Below are 13,913 nucleotides of genomic sequence, written 5' to 3' on the forward strand. Positions count from 1 at the left end.
TGCTTAGCTTCCGAGATCGGGCGTGTTCAGGGTGGTATGGCCGTAAGCCGACAGGACCTCCGCAAGTACGCTACTTATACATGCCCGCGGTCAGCGTAGCGACCGTTTGTGGACATTTCCATCGTAGAGACATCCCGGCCCTTCCACCCTGTCTGTGGCACTCATTTCACAGGCCTCATGATCAGCTACAGACTGGAGTTAAGCGTCGGAGGCCAAAAAAAAAAAAAAAAAGGGTCAAGGAGTGCAATAAACGTCTGAGATATTTAAGCGTCTGGCGTGACAAGCTGCTGCGTTTCTGAGCGCTGCATGTCCACTGAAGCAGCGTCCTCTGCAAAGAGGAGTGAAAAAGCTTACAGCACCTGGTTTCCCAGGCGGTCTCCCATCCAAGTACTAACCAGGCCCGACCCTGCTTAGCTTCCGAGATCGGACGAGATCGGGCGTGTTCAGGGTGGTATGGCCGTAAGCCGACAGGACCTCCGCAAGTACGCTACTTATACATGCCCGCGGTCAGCGTAGCGACCGTTTGTGGACATTTCCATCCGTAGAGACATCCCGGCCCTTCCACCGCTGTCTGTGGCACTCATTTCACGGCCTCATGATCAGCTACAGACTGGAGTTAAGCGTCGGAGGCCAAAAAAAAAAAAAAAAAGGGTCAAGGGCGCAATAAACGTCTGGATATTTAGCGTCTGGCGTGACAGCTGCTGCGTTTCTGAGCGCTGCATCCACTGAAGCAGCGTCCTCTGCAAAGAGGAGTGAAAAAAAACTTACAGCACCTGGTATTCCCAGGCGGTCTCCCATCCAAGTACTAACCAGGCCCGACCCTGCTAGCTTCCGAGATCGGCGAGATCGGGCGTGTTCAGGGTGGTATGGCCGTAAGCCGACAGGACCTCCGCAGTACGTATCTCAGACGTTTATTGCACTCCTTGACCCTTTTTTTTTTTTTTTTTGGCCTTCCGACGCTTAACTCCAGTCTGTAGCTGATCATGAGCCTGTGAAATGGTGCCACAGACAGCGGTGGAAGGGCGGGATGTCTCTACGGATGGAAATGTCCACAAACGGTCGCTACGCTGACCGCGGGCATGTATAGTAGCGTACTTGCGGAGTCCTGTCGGCTTACGGCCATACCACCCTGAACACGCCCGATCTCGTCCGATCTCGGAAGCTAAGCAGGGTCGGCCTGGTTAGTACTTGGATGGGAGACGCCTGGAATAACCAGGTGCTGTAAGCTTTTTCACTCCTCTTGCAGAGGACGCTGGCTTCAGTGGACATGCAGCGCTCAGAAACGCAGCAGCTTGTCACGCCAGACGCTTAAATATCTCAGACGTTTATTGCACTCCTTGACCCTTTTTTTTTTTTTTTTTGGCCTCCGACGCTTAACTCCAGTCTGTAGCTGATCATGAGCCTGTGAAATGAGTGCCACAGACAGCGGTGGAAGGCGGGGATGTCTCTACGGATGGAAATGTCCACAAAACGGTCGCTACGCTGACCGCGGGCATGTATAAGTAGCGTACTTGCGGAGGTCCTGTCCGCTTACGGCCATACCACCTGAACACCGCCCGATTCTGTCCGATCTCGGAAGCTAAGCAGGGTCGGGCCTGGTTAGTACTTGGAGTGGAGACCGCCTGGGAATACCAGGTGCTGTAAGCTTTTTCACTCCTCTTTGCAGAGGACGCTGCTTCAGTGGACATGCAGCGCTCAGAAACGCAGCAGCTTGTCACGCCAGACGCTTAAATATCTCAGACGTTTATTGCACTCCTTGACCCTTTTTTTTTTTTTTTTGGCCTCCGACCTTAACTCCAGTCTGTAGCTGATCATGAGGCCTGTGAATGATGCCACAGACAGCGGTGGGAAGGGCCGGGATGTCTCTACGGATGGAAATGTCCACAAACGGTCGCTACGCTGACCGCGGGCATGTATAAGTAGCGTACTTGCGGAGGTCTGTCGGCTTACGGCCATACCACCCTGACACGGTCCTCGATCTCGAGCTAAGCAGGGTCGGGCCTGGTTAGTACTTGATGGAGACACGCCTGGGAATACCAGGTGCTGTAAGCTTTTTCACTCCTCTTTGCAGAGGACGCTGCTTCAGTGGACATGCAGCGCTCAGAAACGCCGCAGCTTGTCACGCCAGAGCTTAAATATTCAGACGTTTATTGCATCCTTGACCCTTTTTTTTTTTTTTTTGGCCTCGACGCTTAACTCCAGTCTGTAGCTGATCATGAGGCCTGTGAAATGAGTGCCACAGACAGCGGTGAAGGGCCGGGATGTCTCTACGATGGAAATGTCCACAAACGGTCGCTACGCTGACCGCGGGCATGTATAAGTACGTTACGCGGAGGTCCTGTCGCTTACGGCCACAACCTGAACACCGCCCGATCTCGTCCGATCTCGGAAGCTAAGCAGGTCGGGCCTGGTTAGTACTTGGATGGGAGACCGCCTGGGAATACCAGGTGCTGTAAGCTTTTTCACTCCTCTTTGCAGAGGACGCTGCTTCAGTGGACATGCAGCGCTCAGAAACGCAGCAGCTTGTCACGCCAGACGCTTAAATATCTCAGACGTTTTATGCACTCCTTGACCTTTTTTTTTTTTTTTTGGCCTCGACGCTTAACTCCAGTCTGTAGCTGATCATGAGGCCTGTGAAATGAGTGCCACAGACAGCGGTGGAAGGGCCGGGATGTCTCTACGGATGGAAATGTCCACAAACGTCGCTACGCTGACCGCGGGCATGTATAAGTAGCGTACTTGCGGAGGTCCTGTTGGCTTACGCCATACCACCCTGAACACGCCCGATCTCGTCCGTCTCGGAAGCTAAGCCGGGTCGGGCCTGGTTAGTACTTGTATGGGAGACCGCCTGGGAATACCAGGTGCTGTAAGCTTTTTCACTCCTCTTGCAGAGGACGCTGCTTCAGTGGACATGCAGCGCTCAGAAACGCAGCAGCTTGTCACGCCAGACCTTAATATCTCAGACGTTTATTGCACTCCTTGACCCTTTTTTTTTTTTTTTGGCCTCCGACGCTTAACTCCAGTCTGTAGCTGATCATGCGCTGTGAAATGAGTGCCACAGACAGCGGTTGGAAGGGCCGGGATGTCTCTACGGATGGAAATGTCCACAAACGGTCGCTACGCTGACCGCGGGCATGTATAAGTAGCGTACTTGCGGAGTCCTGTCGGCTTACGGCCATACCACCCTGAACACGCGCCGATCTCGTCCGATCTCGGAAGCTAAGCCGGTCGGGCCTGGTTAGTACTGGATGGGAGACGCCCTGGGAATACCAGTGCTGTAAGCTTTTTCACTCCTCTTTGCAGAGGACGTGCTTCAGTGGACATGCAGCGCTCCGAAAGCACGCAGCTTGTCACGCCAGACGCTTAAATATCTCAGACGTTTATTGCACTCCTTGACCCTTTTTTTTTTTTTTTTTGGCCTCCGACGCTTAACTCCAGTCTGTAGCTGATCATGAGGCCTGTGAAATGAGTGCCACAGACAGCGGTGGAAGGGCCGGGATGTCTCTACGGATGGAAATGTCCACAAACGGTCGCTACGCTGACCGCGGGCATGTATAAGTAGCGTACTTGCGGAGGTCCTGTCGGCTTACGGCCATACCACCTGAACACCGCCCGATCTCGTCGATCTCGGAAGCTAAGCAGGTCGGCCGGTTAGTACTTGGATGGGAAGACCGCCTGGGAATACCAGTGCTGTAAGCTTTTTCACTCCTCTTTGCAGAGGACGCTGCTTCAGTGGACATGCAGCGCTCAGAAACGCAGCAGCTTGTGTGGAAATGTATAATAATGTTTGAATTAAAATAGATGTGTGTTAAATGGATCTGGGTAAGTATAAGGTCACACAGAGTATATTGCTTTTGAGTGTTGTGTAACTAGTATAAGTGTTTTGCAGGAGTTGCAGGTTCAAGGCCTACACAGAGCGAGAGAGACGAGCAGATAAGCAGAGAAATAGGAGGACTCCCTTGGTTAGAACTGAAAGCAGACCACAGAAACATCTTACTATTGTGATTATATTATCTGAAGTGCCTTAATAATCATTTGAGATATTAAACTGTTGATTATGTTGAACTATTGCTTTTAAGAATGTTGTATAACCAGCAGAGTGTTTTTGCAGAAGTTGCAGTTTGTGTCTGAGTGCAAACTGTGGATTATGCAGTGTTATGATGTTTAATTATACTTTTATACATGTTTTATTATACTATGTGTACGCCAAAGATGTGTGATGTTTGCAGCTATATACAACACCAGTAATCATTAGAATTGTGCCTCAGGACTGCTATGAAGTATAACTAACGTGCTTTGCAAAGAGTTACAGAAAGCAGGGTTGTGTCTGAACATACTGTGCAGTTGGGGATGGCACCCAGCTACCAGCGAGAGCGAGGTCAGGATGCTCTCCAAGACAGTCATAGGAGGGGCACGCCGGTCCTGGCCACATTTGCGCCCTGGGCGAACCCCACCCCCCCCCCCCATACGGCCGCCTGTGCGCCCTGGATGCGCCGTGCGCCCCGGGATGCGTGCGCCCCATCGGTCTGTCCGACGCCCCCTCTGCCTTGTCAACACCCCGTGCCGGGGCGCCCGCTCCGCTAACTTATGCGCGGTATCGAAAAAATTTACCGTGTTTTTTGCTTTTTCGGGCGTTCGTGCGCCCCCCAACGGAGAATGCGCCTGGGCGGCTGCCCACATGCCCTGCCAGGACCGGCCCTGGGGGAGGGTGGTGAGATGAGAACAGAACAGAAGACTCAGGACCTGTTATCAAACTTTGCTTATCATGCTAGAGTAAATCAGTTTTAATTGCCACTTGCCTGTGTGACAAAAAGGCACTAGCAACAGCTGACAAACAAAAGATGAGTGGTCACAACAAATGTACTTTCCCTCTCTGTTGTGAATGAATAAAACAAGCCTAAACTGTAAACGGGCAGGAACTCAGCTGGGTGTGTGATGGTGAACGCAGACTGCGGAGTCTGTCAAAGCTGTGTTCTCCCTCTTGCAACAGGTGAAAACGGGTAGTACTTGTCTTTGTCTTCTTTAAACTCAATATCTCTCTGCTCTACATTCAGGTCTACCATTCGGGTGGTTGAACACCCACAACACTTGTCACGCCAGACGCTTAAATATCTCAGACGTTTATTGCACTCCTTGACCCTTTTTTTTTTTTTTTTGGCCTCCGACGCTTAACTCCGTCTGTAGCTGATCATGAGGCCTGTGAATGAGTGCCACAGACAGCGGTGGAGGGCGGATGTTCTCTACGGATGGAAATGTCCACAAACGGTCGCTACGCTGACCGCGGGCATGTATAAGTAGCGTACTTGCGGAGGGTCCTGTCGGCTTACGGCCATACCACCCTGAAACACGCCCGATCTCGTCCGATCTCGGAAGCTAAGCAGGGTCGGGGCCTGGTTAGTACTTGGATGGGAGGACCGCCTGGGATACCAGGTGCTGTAAGCTTTTTCCACTCCTCTTTGCAGAGGACGCTGCTTCAGTGGACATGCAGCGCTCAGAAACGCAGCAGCTTGTCACGCCAGACGCTTAAATATCTCAGACGTTTATTGCCTCCTTGACCCTTTTTTTTTTTTTTTGGCACTCCGACGCTTAAACTCCGACCGCTACGGACTGGAAATTGTCCCAAACGGTCGCTACGCTGACCGCGGGCATGTATAAGTAGCGCGTACTTGCGGAGGTCCATCTATTTGACGAAAAAGTAAAGGATGTTTCCGCCCGGTCTCGAACCGGGGACCTTTCGCGTGTTAGGCGAACGTGATAACCACTACACTACGGAAACAACTGAATGCTGTATCGCACCCATATCCTCTGATGACCAGACCCGTATACTGATACAGACAGATATGGCTGAGCAGCAGACAGGGCAGCAGGTTAGTATTAGAGGTTTGGTTGCAAAAGAAATGAACAATGTAGGTTGCAGTAGACGAATAAATACAAGGCGGCGGCGGCGTCAAGACGGGGCTCCCGAATGTCATTTGACCTCGGTCCATCTTCTCTGTGCTGCTTCTCCGCGGTCTGGAGAAAGGTAATGTAGTATTATTAGAGTTCCCCCAAACCATCACGTTTGTATCTGTGGAGAGCAACACGCTAGTATTGTGCAATTAGTTGCGTTTACTATCCACTAATTTTTCTGAGTTTCGGTTTCACTTTCTTTTCGTCAGAAAGGGCATCATAAGTTTTGTTTTGCAGCAGTTGTTGTTCGCCACGTCTTCATACAGCGGTTATAATGGAGAAACCATCGTAAGTTCACATTTCTTGAAGCGTTACGCAGTTCATGTAGACTTAGGAAAGTTCACCTTAACAAAGAATAGCAATTAAGAAGCGAGTTAAGTTACAAACCTGTGATAACATTCAGCGCCGGTTCTGGCTACACTTGCGCCCTGGGCGAACAACAGAAATCTCAGAAAGCTCTTGTATCAATCTTTGCAGAAAATACAACACATTTTAAACCTGCCTGACTTTTTGATGATTGATGACTTTAAAAATTTAGGTAACTATTCAATGAATTATATAGCTCTATGTCTTTGTCAGTTTGATTCTGATAAAGACATTGTTTTGTTGAATTTATAAAAGGCTGTAAATTCAGTGTGCTTCAGTCCTCTGGCTCACAGTGTTGTACTGGAGGACAAAGCCTCACCTCTGATTACACAGTTAAATTTATGACATTCATTTTTTCATCTGATTTAAAAGTTAACAGTGTGGCCACGCCAATGTAGTTTACTTAACAATGAGAAAAGGGAATGAAAGGGGAACTGGTTTCACAGCAGATATTTTGACACGTCATGGCAGGAAACACACCTGTATTAATGATAGCCACAACTTAGTGGAGGTCCTGTTATTGTTTGTTAGTCCACTGTTACTGCAACACTTAATGGAACTGAGCCATTGTTACTTTGACCACTGACCCACTGACTTGACGCACATGGGTTTTAGTGGAATTATTTCAACATGTATTTGATAATTATTTATTGATTGATAAATATTTCAGCTGCATTTTGCTTGTGGTCAGGTTTTAGTAAAAGTATTCCAGACTCCTGTAATCAGTAATAATAATCTGTACAAACTCACATTTACGCACAAACTTAATTTGCCTTATTTGTCCTTGGAAAGCTCACTTAGAATTTGTCTGTCTATTTCAACAATGTAGCTATTTTTTTAAATTACAACTACTTTTTTTTTTATTAAGTGTAAAACCTTTAAACAATGACATTCAAGTTGAGTTCTGTTCCTTTGCATTGCTTTCATCTATGCTCTTCCACTGATGCATGTGATTGTTTTCAACTTCAGCTTTACTTTTGGTATCCCCAAATTTGGCATAGCTACACCTAGTGCTGAAGGTGTTCCTGGTGTAGTTACAACTGTCAGTTCATCAGAGGAAAAAGAGAACAAACCTTTGTTTTCATTCCAAGGTAAGCTACTAAACAGTTCCATGTCAAGTCGACTGTCAAAAGTCTAGCAATGCTTCTAAATATGCAATATGAAAACACTGACATATTGCTTTACTGTTCTAATTTTTCTCACAAAATCTCACAATGATGTCTAAAGAAAGACCTGTCCACCAAAAGCCCCTTAGTGGAGGTAGAAAAAGGAAAATAGCTGTCTTTTTCAACAAAGTGCAGATATTTTTAGGAGTTCTTGAGAACTGCACCTACATATGATGAAACCTCTCATTGTGTAACACGACACTGTACTGTAGTAAAGTCATAGTTTGCATTTTCTATTTGCACACCCCTAGGTCTCAGAGCTGTACTTTCCAACTCTCTCTCTGTTTTTTTATATAGAGTTATGTAGGCAACAAGCATAATGTGTCATTTTACATCTTTATAAAGAACAAGCTTGAATATTGTGAGCAGAAGAGTCTCTAGTGTATCGATTTAGTGTTTACACTTGTGTTAAATGCAAACATTCTGTGAAATTTTTTTAAAGTTAAGTTAATGCACTTTAAGATGTAAGAACTGGATCACTGCATTTACAATCAAAATACAGTTACTGTTAATGTATTCAAACAGTGAAGAAAAAATGTAACTTTAACCAGATGGTTTAATCTTGCCGTTGATTTCCTGCATTTAAGGAAATAATTTGATGCCTGTTTTTTTACAGTCTCTGGCCACATCACTGAACCATCCTGTCCTATCAGCATTAGCAAATACAAGTGCAAATACATGGTCCACTTTATTGTTCAGCTTTATTTTCACACATTTCACTTGTCAAAAGAGGTGAAGCATAGCAATGCATATTTCATTAATCCTTATCAACTCTTAAACTCTCCTCAGCACATAAGTTGGAGTCTCAATGGAGAGACGTGGAGTGGACAGAGGAGTGAGTAGAACTGTGACATTCAATAAAGCTAGTTTGCAATGATTTTATTTTCCAGCAATCAAAATAATATATTTTAAGCAAAAAACAAAACAAAACAAAAAAGTGTACTTATCAGTTTGATAAGCAAGTACCTTAAATTCTGATCTAGGAAAAAGACAAGCCTGATGAAGACCATCACCTCCTACAGACCTAGGTGTGAAGAGGTATCTCAGGCTCGGGTTCTCCTCCTGGGCCCAGTCAGTTCTGGAAAGTCCAGCTTCATTAGTTCAGTCCATTCGGTGTTTAATGGAAGAGTCACCAACCGGGCCATGGTGGGCTCCTCTTCGACCAGCTTCACCAAGAAGGTACAAGTGGAGAACTAAAGTACTAAAACAATTTTCATGGGTGAAATCCAAAAACATGGGGCATTTGATTTTCTTAGGTCCAGGAAAAACATAAAACAGTAACCACTGCTTTTTAAATTTTTTGCCCAACATCTATTAAGCATTTATTGATGTGCCTTAAAGATATACTCCTGGACATTTAAGTTTATTTCTAGAACATACAAAATTAATTCAAACTTTGACAGACATCCTAACTCGTTCCATCCCGTTAACTTTCTTTTGTTTGTCAGCTGCAGTCCTTCAACATCCATTGTCAGAAAGGAGACAGCCCTAATGGACTGGTGCTGTGTGATATTATGGGCCTGGGGGATGGAGAGATGAGTGGATTGAGCCTCCATGACATCCTTTCTGTCATTAAAGGTCATGCACCTGAGGGACACAAAGTAAGCACAATCAGTATTGCAGTGTGCTTCATTTGTATTTTGTGTCTGGGTGCTAATTAGCAAATGCTGTGCCAACATGCATCATTTTATCTCTTCATTTCTTTATTTCAGTTTAGTCTAGATCAGCCAGTGAGGTCTGAGACTGTGGGTTATGTGAAGAGGCCAAGCCTCAAAGACAAGATCCACTGTGTGGTATTTGTGGTGAACGCCTCTAAAATGCTGACCTACCCTAAAGGTCTCAGCACCACCTTCCAGCAGCTCAGAGAGCACATCAGTGATCTGGGTAAGAAGAGAACAAACAAGAAGCTAAGAGATGAAGATTTTTTCTCATATAGATTGATGTGAAACAGAACTTTTAACTGATGCTACAGTGAACCATCATGTTTCTACAGTATACCAGAAAAAACTAAACACTTGCTCTAGATAGGGTCTTTTCACGTGCTTTCTTTGTACATTTATTTCTGTGCCTTGAAACTTTCTTCAGTAATGATTTCTTTTAGAATATAACAATTAAATGTTGTTTTATTGCAATGAAACCTTAATGACAACATTTTATTGTGTTTATTAGGTGTTCACCAGGTGGCTTTGCTGACACACATAGACCAAATTTGTCCAGAAACCAACAAAGATGTCACCCATGTTTACAAAAGCCGCAGCATTCAGGACATGGTAGGTTCAAATAAACCACATGCAGTTTGGTAAAAGTCTTGCAGACATTCCCGCTAAAATATCTGTAAAAGAGAAAAGGAAGGGCATTATATACATTACTGTGAATGTAGTGCAAGATACAATTGCTCAACATGCTTTACAAAGATGCCTGTAAAGACCAAATCCAGACTTTTATTTTAACTCTCAAGATATTACGGATGCAACAACTTATAATATGTTTTTTTTACAAACTGACTGAGAGACATAAGACATAATTCATTTTAAATGTAGTACATGGGTCTCATGTAGTCTGTGTAATCTTAAATTGGATGGTTTCTCTATGTGGATACAAAATAATCAGGAAATGCAGGAAAGTGAGATCACCATGGAGACTACCGGTGGGAAGTTTTAAGCAAATTTGTGTGATTTGTGACCACAGTCTCATTAAGATGACTTGAACCAGAATAGAAAAGTCTGTAACTGACTTTGATTTGATTTTTGATGCCTCTCGGCCTGGATTATTATTTTTAAACTAAGAGTTTACTAAAAATGTATTTACATGAGAGGTAAGAATAACTTCTCTCTCTCTCCTTGCACACTATTTGAGGTGATTTCATGTGTCTCTGTCACCACCATCAGGTCATTGTTCTCAATGAGCTGAGGACACTGAATACTGACAGTGTGAAAAACTGATGTTCTCATATGTTTGTGTGTGTGTGTTTGTAGATGGGTAAAGCTGGAGCTCTGTTGGGTATGTCCACCTCCTACATCGTCCCGGTGAAGAACTACTCGTCAGAGTTGGACCTCGATGTGAACACTGATGTGCTTTTGCTTAGTGCAGTCGACCACATCCTGCAGTATGCTGACCTGTATTTCCAGGATCATGCACCCCAATACACAAAGATAGAGCACGCATGAACTTTTGCAATATGTACTCAAAAACATTTAAATTTACTTTCTCATAATGCTTTTTACTAATGGACAAAACTAAATAATTCAGAATAAAATCAGATATCTGTCATCTGTCATATTTGATGACAGATGACATCAAATGTGTTTTGTTGCTTAGTGTCTTGTACCTGTTTTAGAAAACAAGTCACCAGTTCTCTTGTATTTAAAATGTTCTCTTACAATAGATAGAAATGGAGCTGAAGTCAGAGAGAAGCTCAGCTAAACTTTACTTCTGTACTTGAGATCATTTTGCTCACTGGTCAACTCCTCTCACCTCCTGCATGATACTGTGGAGGCCTTTTTTTCTTTTTTTTCCCTTTTTTTTGAATATTGCCTTTTTCTGAGACAAAGTTCAGTTTAATTTTGAAGGCAAAAGTATTCAGGTCTAGATTTCCTATTCTGACTTAAAAAGTTAAAATGTTAAGTTAAATAAGTTAATAATTGAGAAGGTAAAAATTCTAAAAAAAAGTCTATATTCCTTGGTTGTGTGAAACCGCGTCAGAGTGAGTGCTCTATTTTTTGATTTAGATAAACTGCGTCGGTGTGAGCACTCTGTTCTTTAATTTCCAGCTATGTTGTGTTTTTCTGCGGCATGTGCAGTTGAGCACATGAATTAGCACAGAGAAGCAAAGTAAACAGCTAAATCATATTGTTTAAGTGTTTTCGACACTTTTGCCTTGGAAAATAATTATCTGTAAGTATTACTGTATATGTGGACAGTTGTTAAATGCTCTCAGCAGATGCTAACTCTTTTCATTTTTTATTGATTATGGATGCTGATTGAAATGTTCTTATACAATGCTTTGTTTGTACAGTGTTTAACAGTTGTGTTCTTATCTATAATAATTTCCAGTTTTACATAGGAAAAATAAGACAAAGAGGACTTCATTAAAGTACGAGAAAAGTCAAGCCTTGTGGTTTATTGAATAACTTTTATTGGTTAGCTGACTGTCTAGCTGTTCACAAGCATACACACTGCGAGGGCAGTACACAAAATGACGCAGTTTAATTTCTGCCATCTGCACCTGAACTGCCTAGCAAACATCCTGTATGAACATCTGTCTACAGTAACTGTGGTTAGATCAGGAGACTTCCTCAACCAGAGGCCAGAATGGGTTTTATAAAACCATTGCTTTGACTTTGAGTACAGTATGTGTTTGTATATTATTTGATTGATTCTTTTGTTCCTGTTTCAAGTGCTTGTGAAATGTAGATTATGATGATTTAATTTGATTGGTATTTATTTCTTGTGATCTGTAATTACTGTTAGGATAGAAGGACTGTAATTTCCATATTTTTTTACAGACTAATTAAATCCTGAATGTTGGGTGTAACCTCAATGATGGTGTATAAATCTATTTTTTATTTGTTCAGGAGAATTAACCAAGCTCAAATAATCTCGTCTGTGTTTCTTTATGTATTTAGATATTAACAAGAGTAAACATCAAAGGTTCATCCAAGATCCTTTACACCAACTGTCCACTATGAACCCATTGCTAATGAGGAGCCAGCAGAAATCAATCTGCTCCCAGCTGGGAAGTGTCAGACTAAAGCTGCTGTACAAGGCCAGCATCCATGGTTTCACCGGTGCAGCCTTCCACCAACGATGTGACAACCAAGGTCCCACAGTGTCTGCGGGCTATAATGCTTCAGGTTACGTGTTTGGAGGCTACACCAGACAACCTTTCAGTCAGTCTGGCCAGTATGTGCATGATGATCAGGCCTTTCTCTTCACCTTCAAACAAGAAAATCTCCTCAAATATCCGGTCACTGGTCCTGCTAATGCAGTGAGAATGATAGCTAACTCTGGTCCATATTTTGGAGATACATTGGCTCTTGTCAATGGAGGCCAGGCAAAAGTGTATAGCAATCCAGGAAATTATTACAACTTCAATGCTGCAGAAATGCATGGCAACGACCTCAATCTGACTGAATGCGAAGTCTATCAAGTGGAGGGTAAGTTCTCTCTAAACAACCAAATACTGATACTTACTGTTACTGATACGTAGCATGTTTCAAACAGATTGTGTCTTACATCAAGCACAAGGCTAGCCTCACCGTTATCATTCCTGTTCTGCAACTTAACAAAGTCCTTTCCTGTTTTCATAAATCGTGGCTTGCTGAACTTTACACATTAATAACTCTTCTTGAGAAGCCACTAATTATATTCTTATTTAGTTTGTTGAAGTTCTTTCAGAATAGACAGAATGAACAAACAACATCAATTTGGTTATTGTTTTGTTAATATTCATCATGTTACAAATTAAATTTGAAAGGTTGGATTATATTTGAATAATCTGGACAATTTTGTTTTGTGAAAACTGCTTTTGCTCTTCAACAGCATTTAAAGAATTTGAAACGCCGTGGAGACCGATGATCTGGGAGACTGAGTAAGGCGGATGGTGCACCTTTTGCATCATATAAAGTTATTATTGTACTATCCTTTGATATGTTACATTATGCTGCACCATATCATACTAGATTATAATGCATTGTCCTATATCGTAATAGATTAGCCATGACTGTATAATGAAGCTGTTAAACACACACCATAATATATGGTGGCTGGCTGTACAATACTAAAATTTATAGTGTTTCAAGCTTGCAGTGGTATGGACGTGGATGTGAATTGCAATTAGCTAGGTCAAATTTAGGGTTTGGCAACTACATATATAAAACACAGTGTCTCTGCTTGTCACATTAGCTGCCTTTTCAGTCAAATATTTTTTTAAATCTGCTCTTGTGTCATCAGGAAGAGGACAAAGATGATGGAGAGTATTAAGGTCTACTCTCCCACACTCAGCTCTGTGTCTCAGCTTCGGGTCCTGCTCATCGGACCAGTTGGAGCTGGAAAGTCCAGCTTCTTCAATTCTATCAACTCTGTGTTCAGAGGTCACGTCACCAGCCAGGCCATCGCTGGCTCCTCTACCTCCAGCCTCACCACACAGGTTAGTTCCTGTGAGGGCTGCAACAATCACAAACCCGTTGTTCAATTTAGTTAAATCTATATATTTATATAAAAATAACAAAAACAATAATAATACTCTGGTAACTTGAAAATAGATAAACAATAAACTGATCATGACAGTAAAGCTAAAACAATGTTGTCAATGCTTCATTACTTATTACCTGACAGTTCCGCACCTACTCAGTGAGAGCTGGACGAGGAGGAAAACCTCTGCCAATCATCTTGTGTGATACCATGGGACTGGAGGAAAACACAGGGGCAGGG

General features: G+C 43.5%; 2 protein-coding genes, 2 non-coding genes and 9 pseudogenes across 8 annotated transcripts in view; 9 read left to right on the forward strand and 4 right to left on the reverse strand.

The window, feature by feature from the left end:
- LOC113748079 (uncharacterized) overlaps positions 1-48 on the reverse strand; it is a 109-nt pseudogene extending 61 nt beyond the window's left edge.
- Positions 49-347: 299 nt separating this feature from the next.
- LOC113748065 (5S ribosomal RNA) lies at positions 348-465 on the reverse strand. Its single transcript, XR_003464104.1, has one exon. It is a non-coding gene; the product is annotated as a 5S ribosomal RNA (ribosomal RNA).
- Positions 466-761: 296 nt separating this feature from the next.
- Positions 762-878, reverse strand: LOC113748083 (uncharacterized; annotated as a pseudogene).
- A 233-nt stretch (positions 879-1,111) lies between these two features.
- Positions 1,112-1,228, forward strand: LOC113748087 (uncharacterized; annotated as a pseudogene).
- A 300-nt stretch (positions 1,229-1,528) lies between these two features.
- LOC113748089 (uncharacterized) lies at positions 1,529-1,647 on the forward strand (annotated as a pseudogene).
- A 696-nt stretch (positions 1,648-2,343) lies between these two features.
- On the forward strand, positions 2,344-2,459 carry LOC113748086 (uncharacterized; annotated as a pseudogene).
- Positions 2,460-2,756: 297 nt separating this feature from the next.
- LOC113748088 (uncharacterized) lies at positions 2,757-2,873 on the forward strand (annotated as a pseudogene).
- Positions 2,874-3,167: 294 nt separating this feature from the next.
- Positions 3,168-3,284, forward strand: LOC113748097 (uncharacterized; annotated as a pseudogene).
- Positions 3,285-3,584: 300 nt separating this feature from the next.
- Positions 3,585-3,699, forward strand: LOC113748101 (uncharacterized; annotated as a pseudogene).
- A 1,622-nt stretch (positions 3,700-5,321) lies between these two features.
- Positions 5,322-5,442, forward strand: LOC113748084 (uncharacterized; annotated as a pseudogene).
- Positions 5,443-5,646: 204 nt separating this feature from the next.
- ifi44g (interferon induced protein 44g) lies at positions 5,647-11,590 on the forward strand. 5 transcript variants are annotated; one of them, XM_019272351.2, is made up of 9 exons: positions 5,647-6,022; positions 7,285-7,406; positions 8,271-8,316; positions 8,465-8,660; positions 8,936-9,082; positions 9,194-9,365; positions 9,651-9,751; positions 10,457-10,644; positions 10,680-11,590. In XM_019272351.2, exons 1-9 carry the CDS (start codon positions 5,703-5,705, stop codon positions 10,693-10,695), a joined length of 1,308 nt encoding a protein of 435 aa, XP_019127896.2. In that variant the 5' UTR covers positions 5,647-5,702; the 3' UTR covers positions 10,696-11,590. The 5 variants fall into 5 exon arrangements, with proteins under 5 accessions (XP_019127896.2, XP_019127895.2, XP_019127897.2 ...); XM_019272350.2 differs by having other exon boundaries at positions 5,650-6,022; positions 8,930-9,082; XM_019272353.2 differs by lacking the exon at positions 5,647-6,022 and adding an exon at positions 6,048-6,237 and having other exon boundaries at positions 8,930-9,082.
- On the reverse strand, positions 5,704-5,776 carry trnav-aac (transfer RNA valine (anticodon AAC)). Its single transcript has one exon. It is a non-coding gene; the product is annotated as a tRNA-Val (tRNA).
- Positions 11,271-13,913, forward strand: part of LOC109141548 (interferon-induced protein 44) — a 21,629-nt gene continuing 18,986 nt past the window's right edge. Inside the window, exons 1-2 of the mRNA XM_027290175.1 lie at positions 11,271-11,375; positions 12,107-12,490. Of these exons, the coding sequence (XP_027145976.1) occupies positions 12,166-12,490 (325 nt within the window). The 5' untranslated portion in view covers positions 11,271-11,375; positions 12,107-12,165. The remainder of the gene's footprint in view (positions 11,376-12,106; positions 12,491-13,913) is intronic.

The sequence above is a fragment of the Larimichthys crocea genome, chromosome XVII (genome assembly GCF_000972845.2).
Source record: "Larimichthys crocea isolate SSNF chromosome XVII, L_crocea_2.0, whole genome shotgun sequence".
NCBI lineage: Eukaryota > Metazoa > Chordata > Actinopteri > Sciaenidae > Larimichthys > Larimichthys crocea.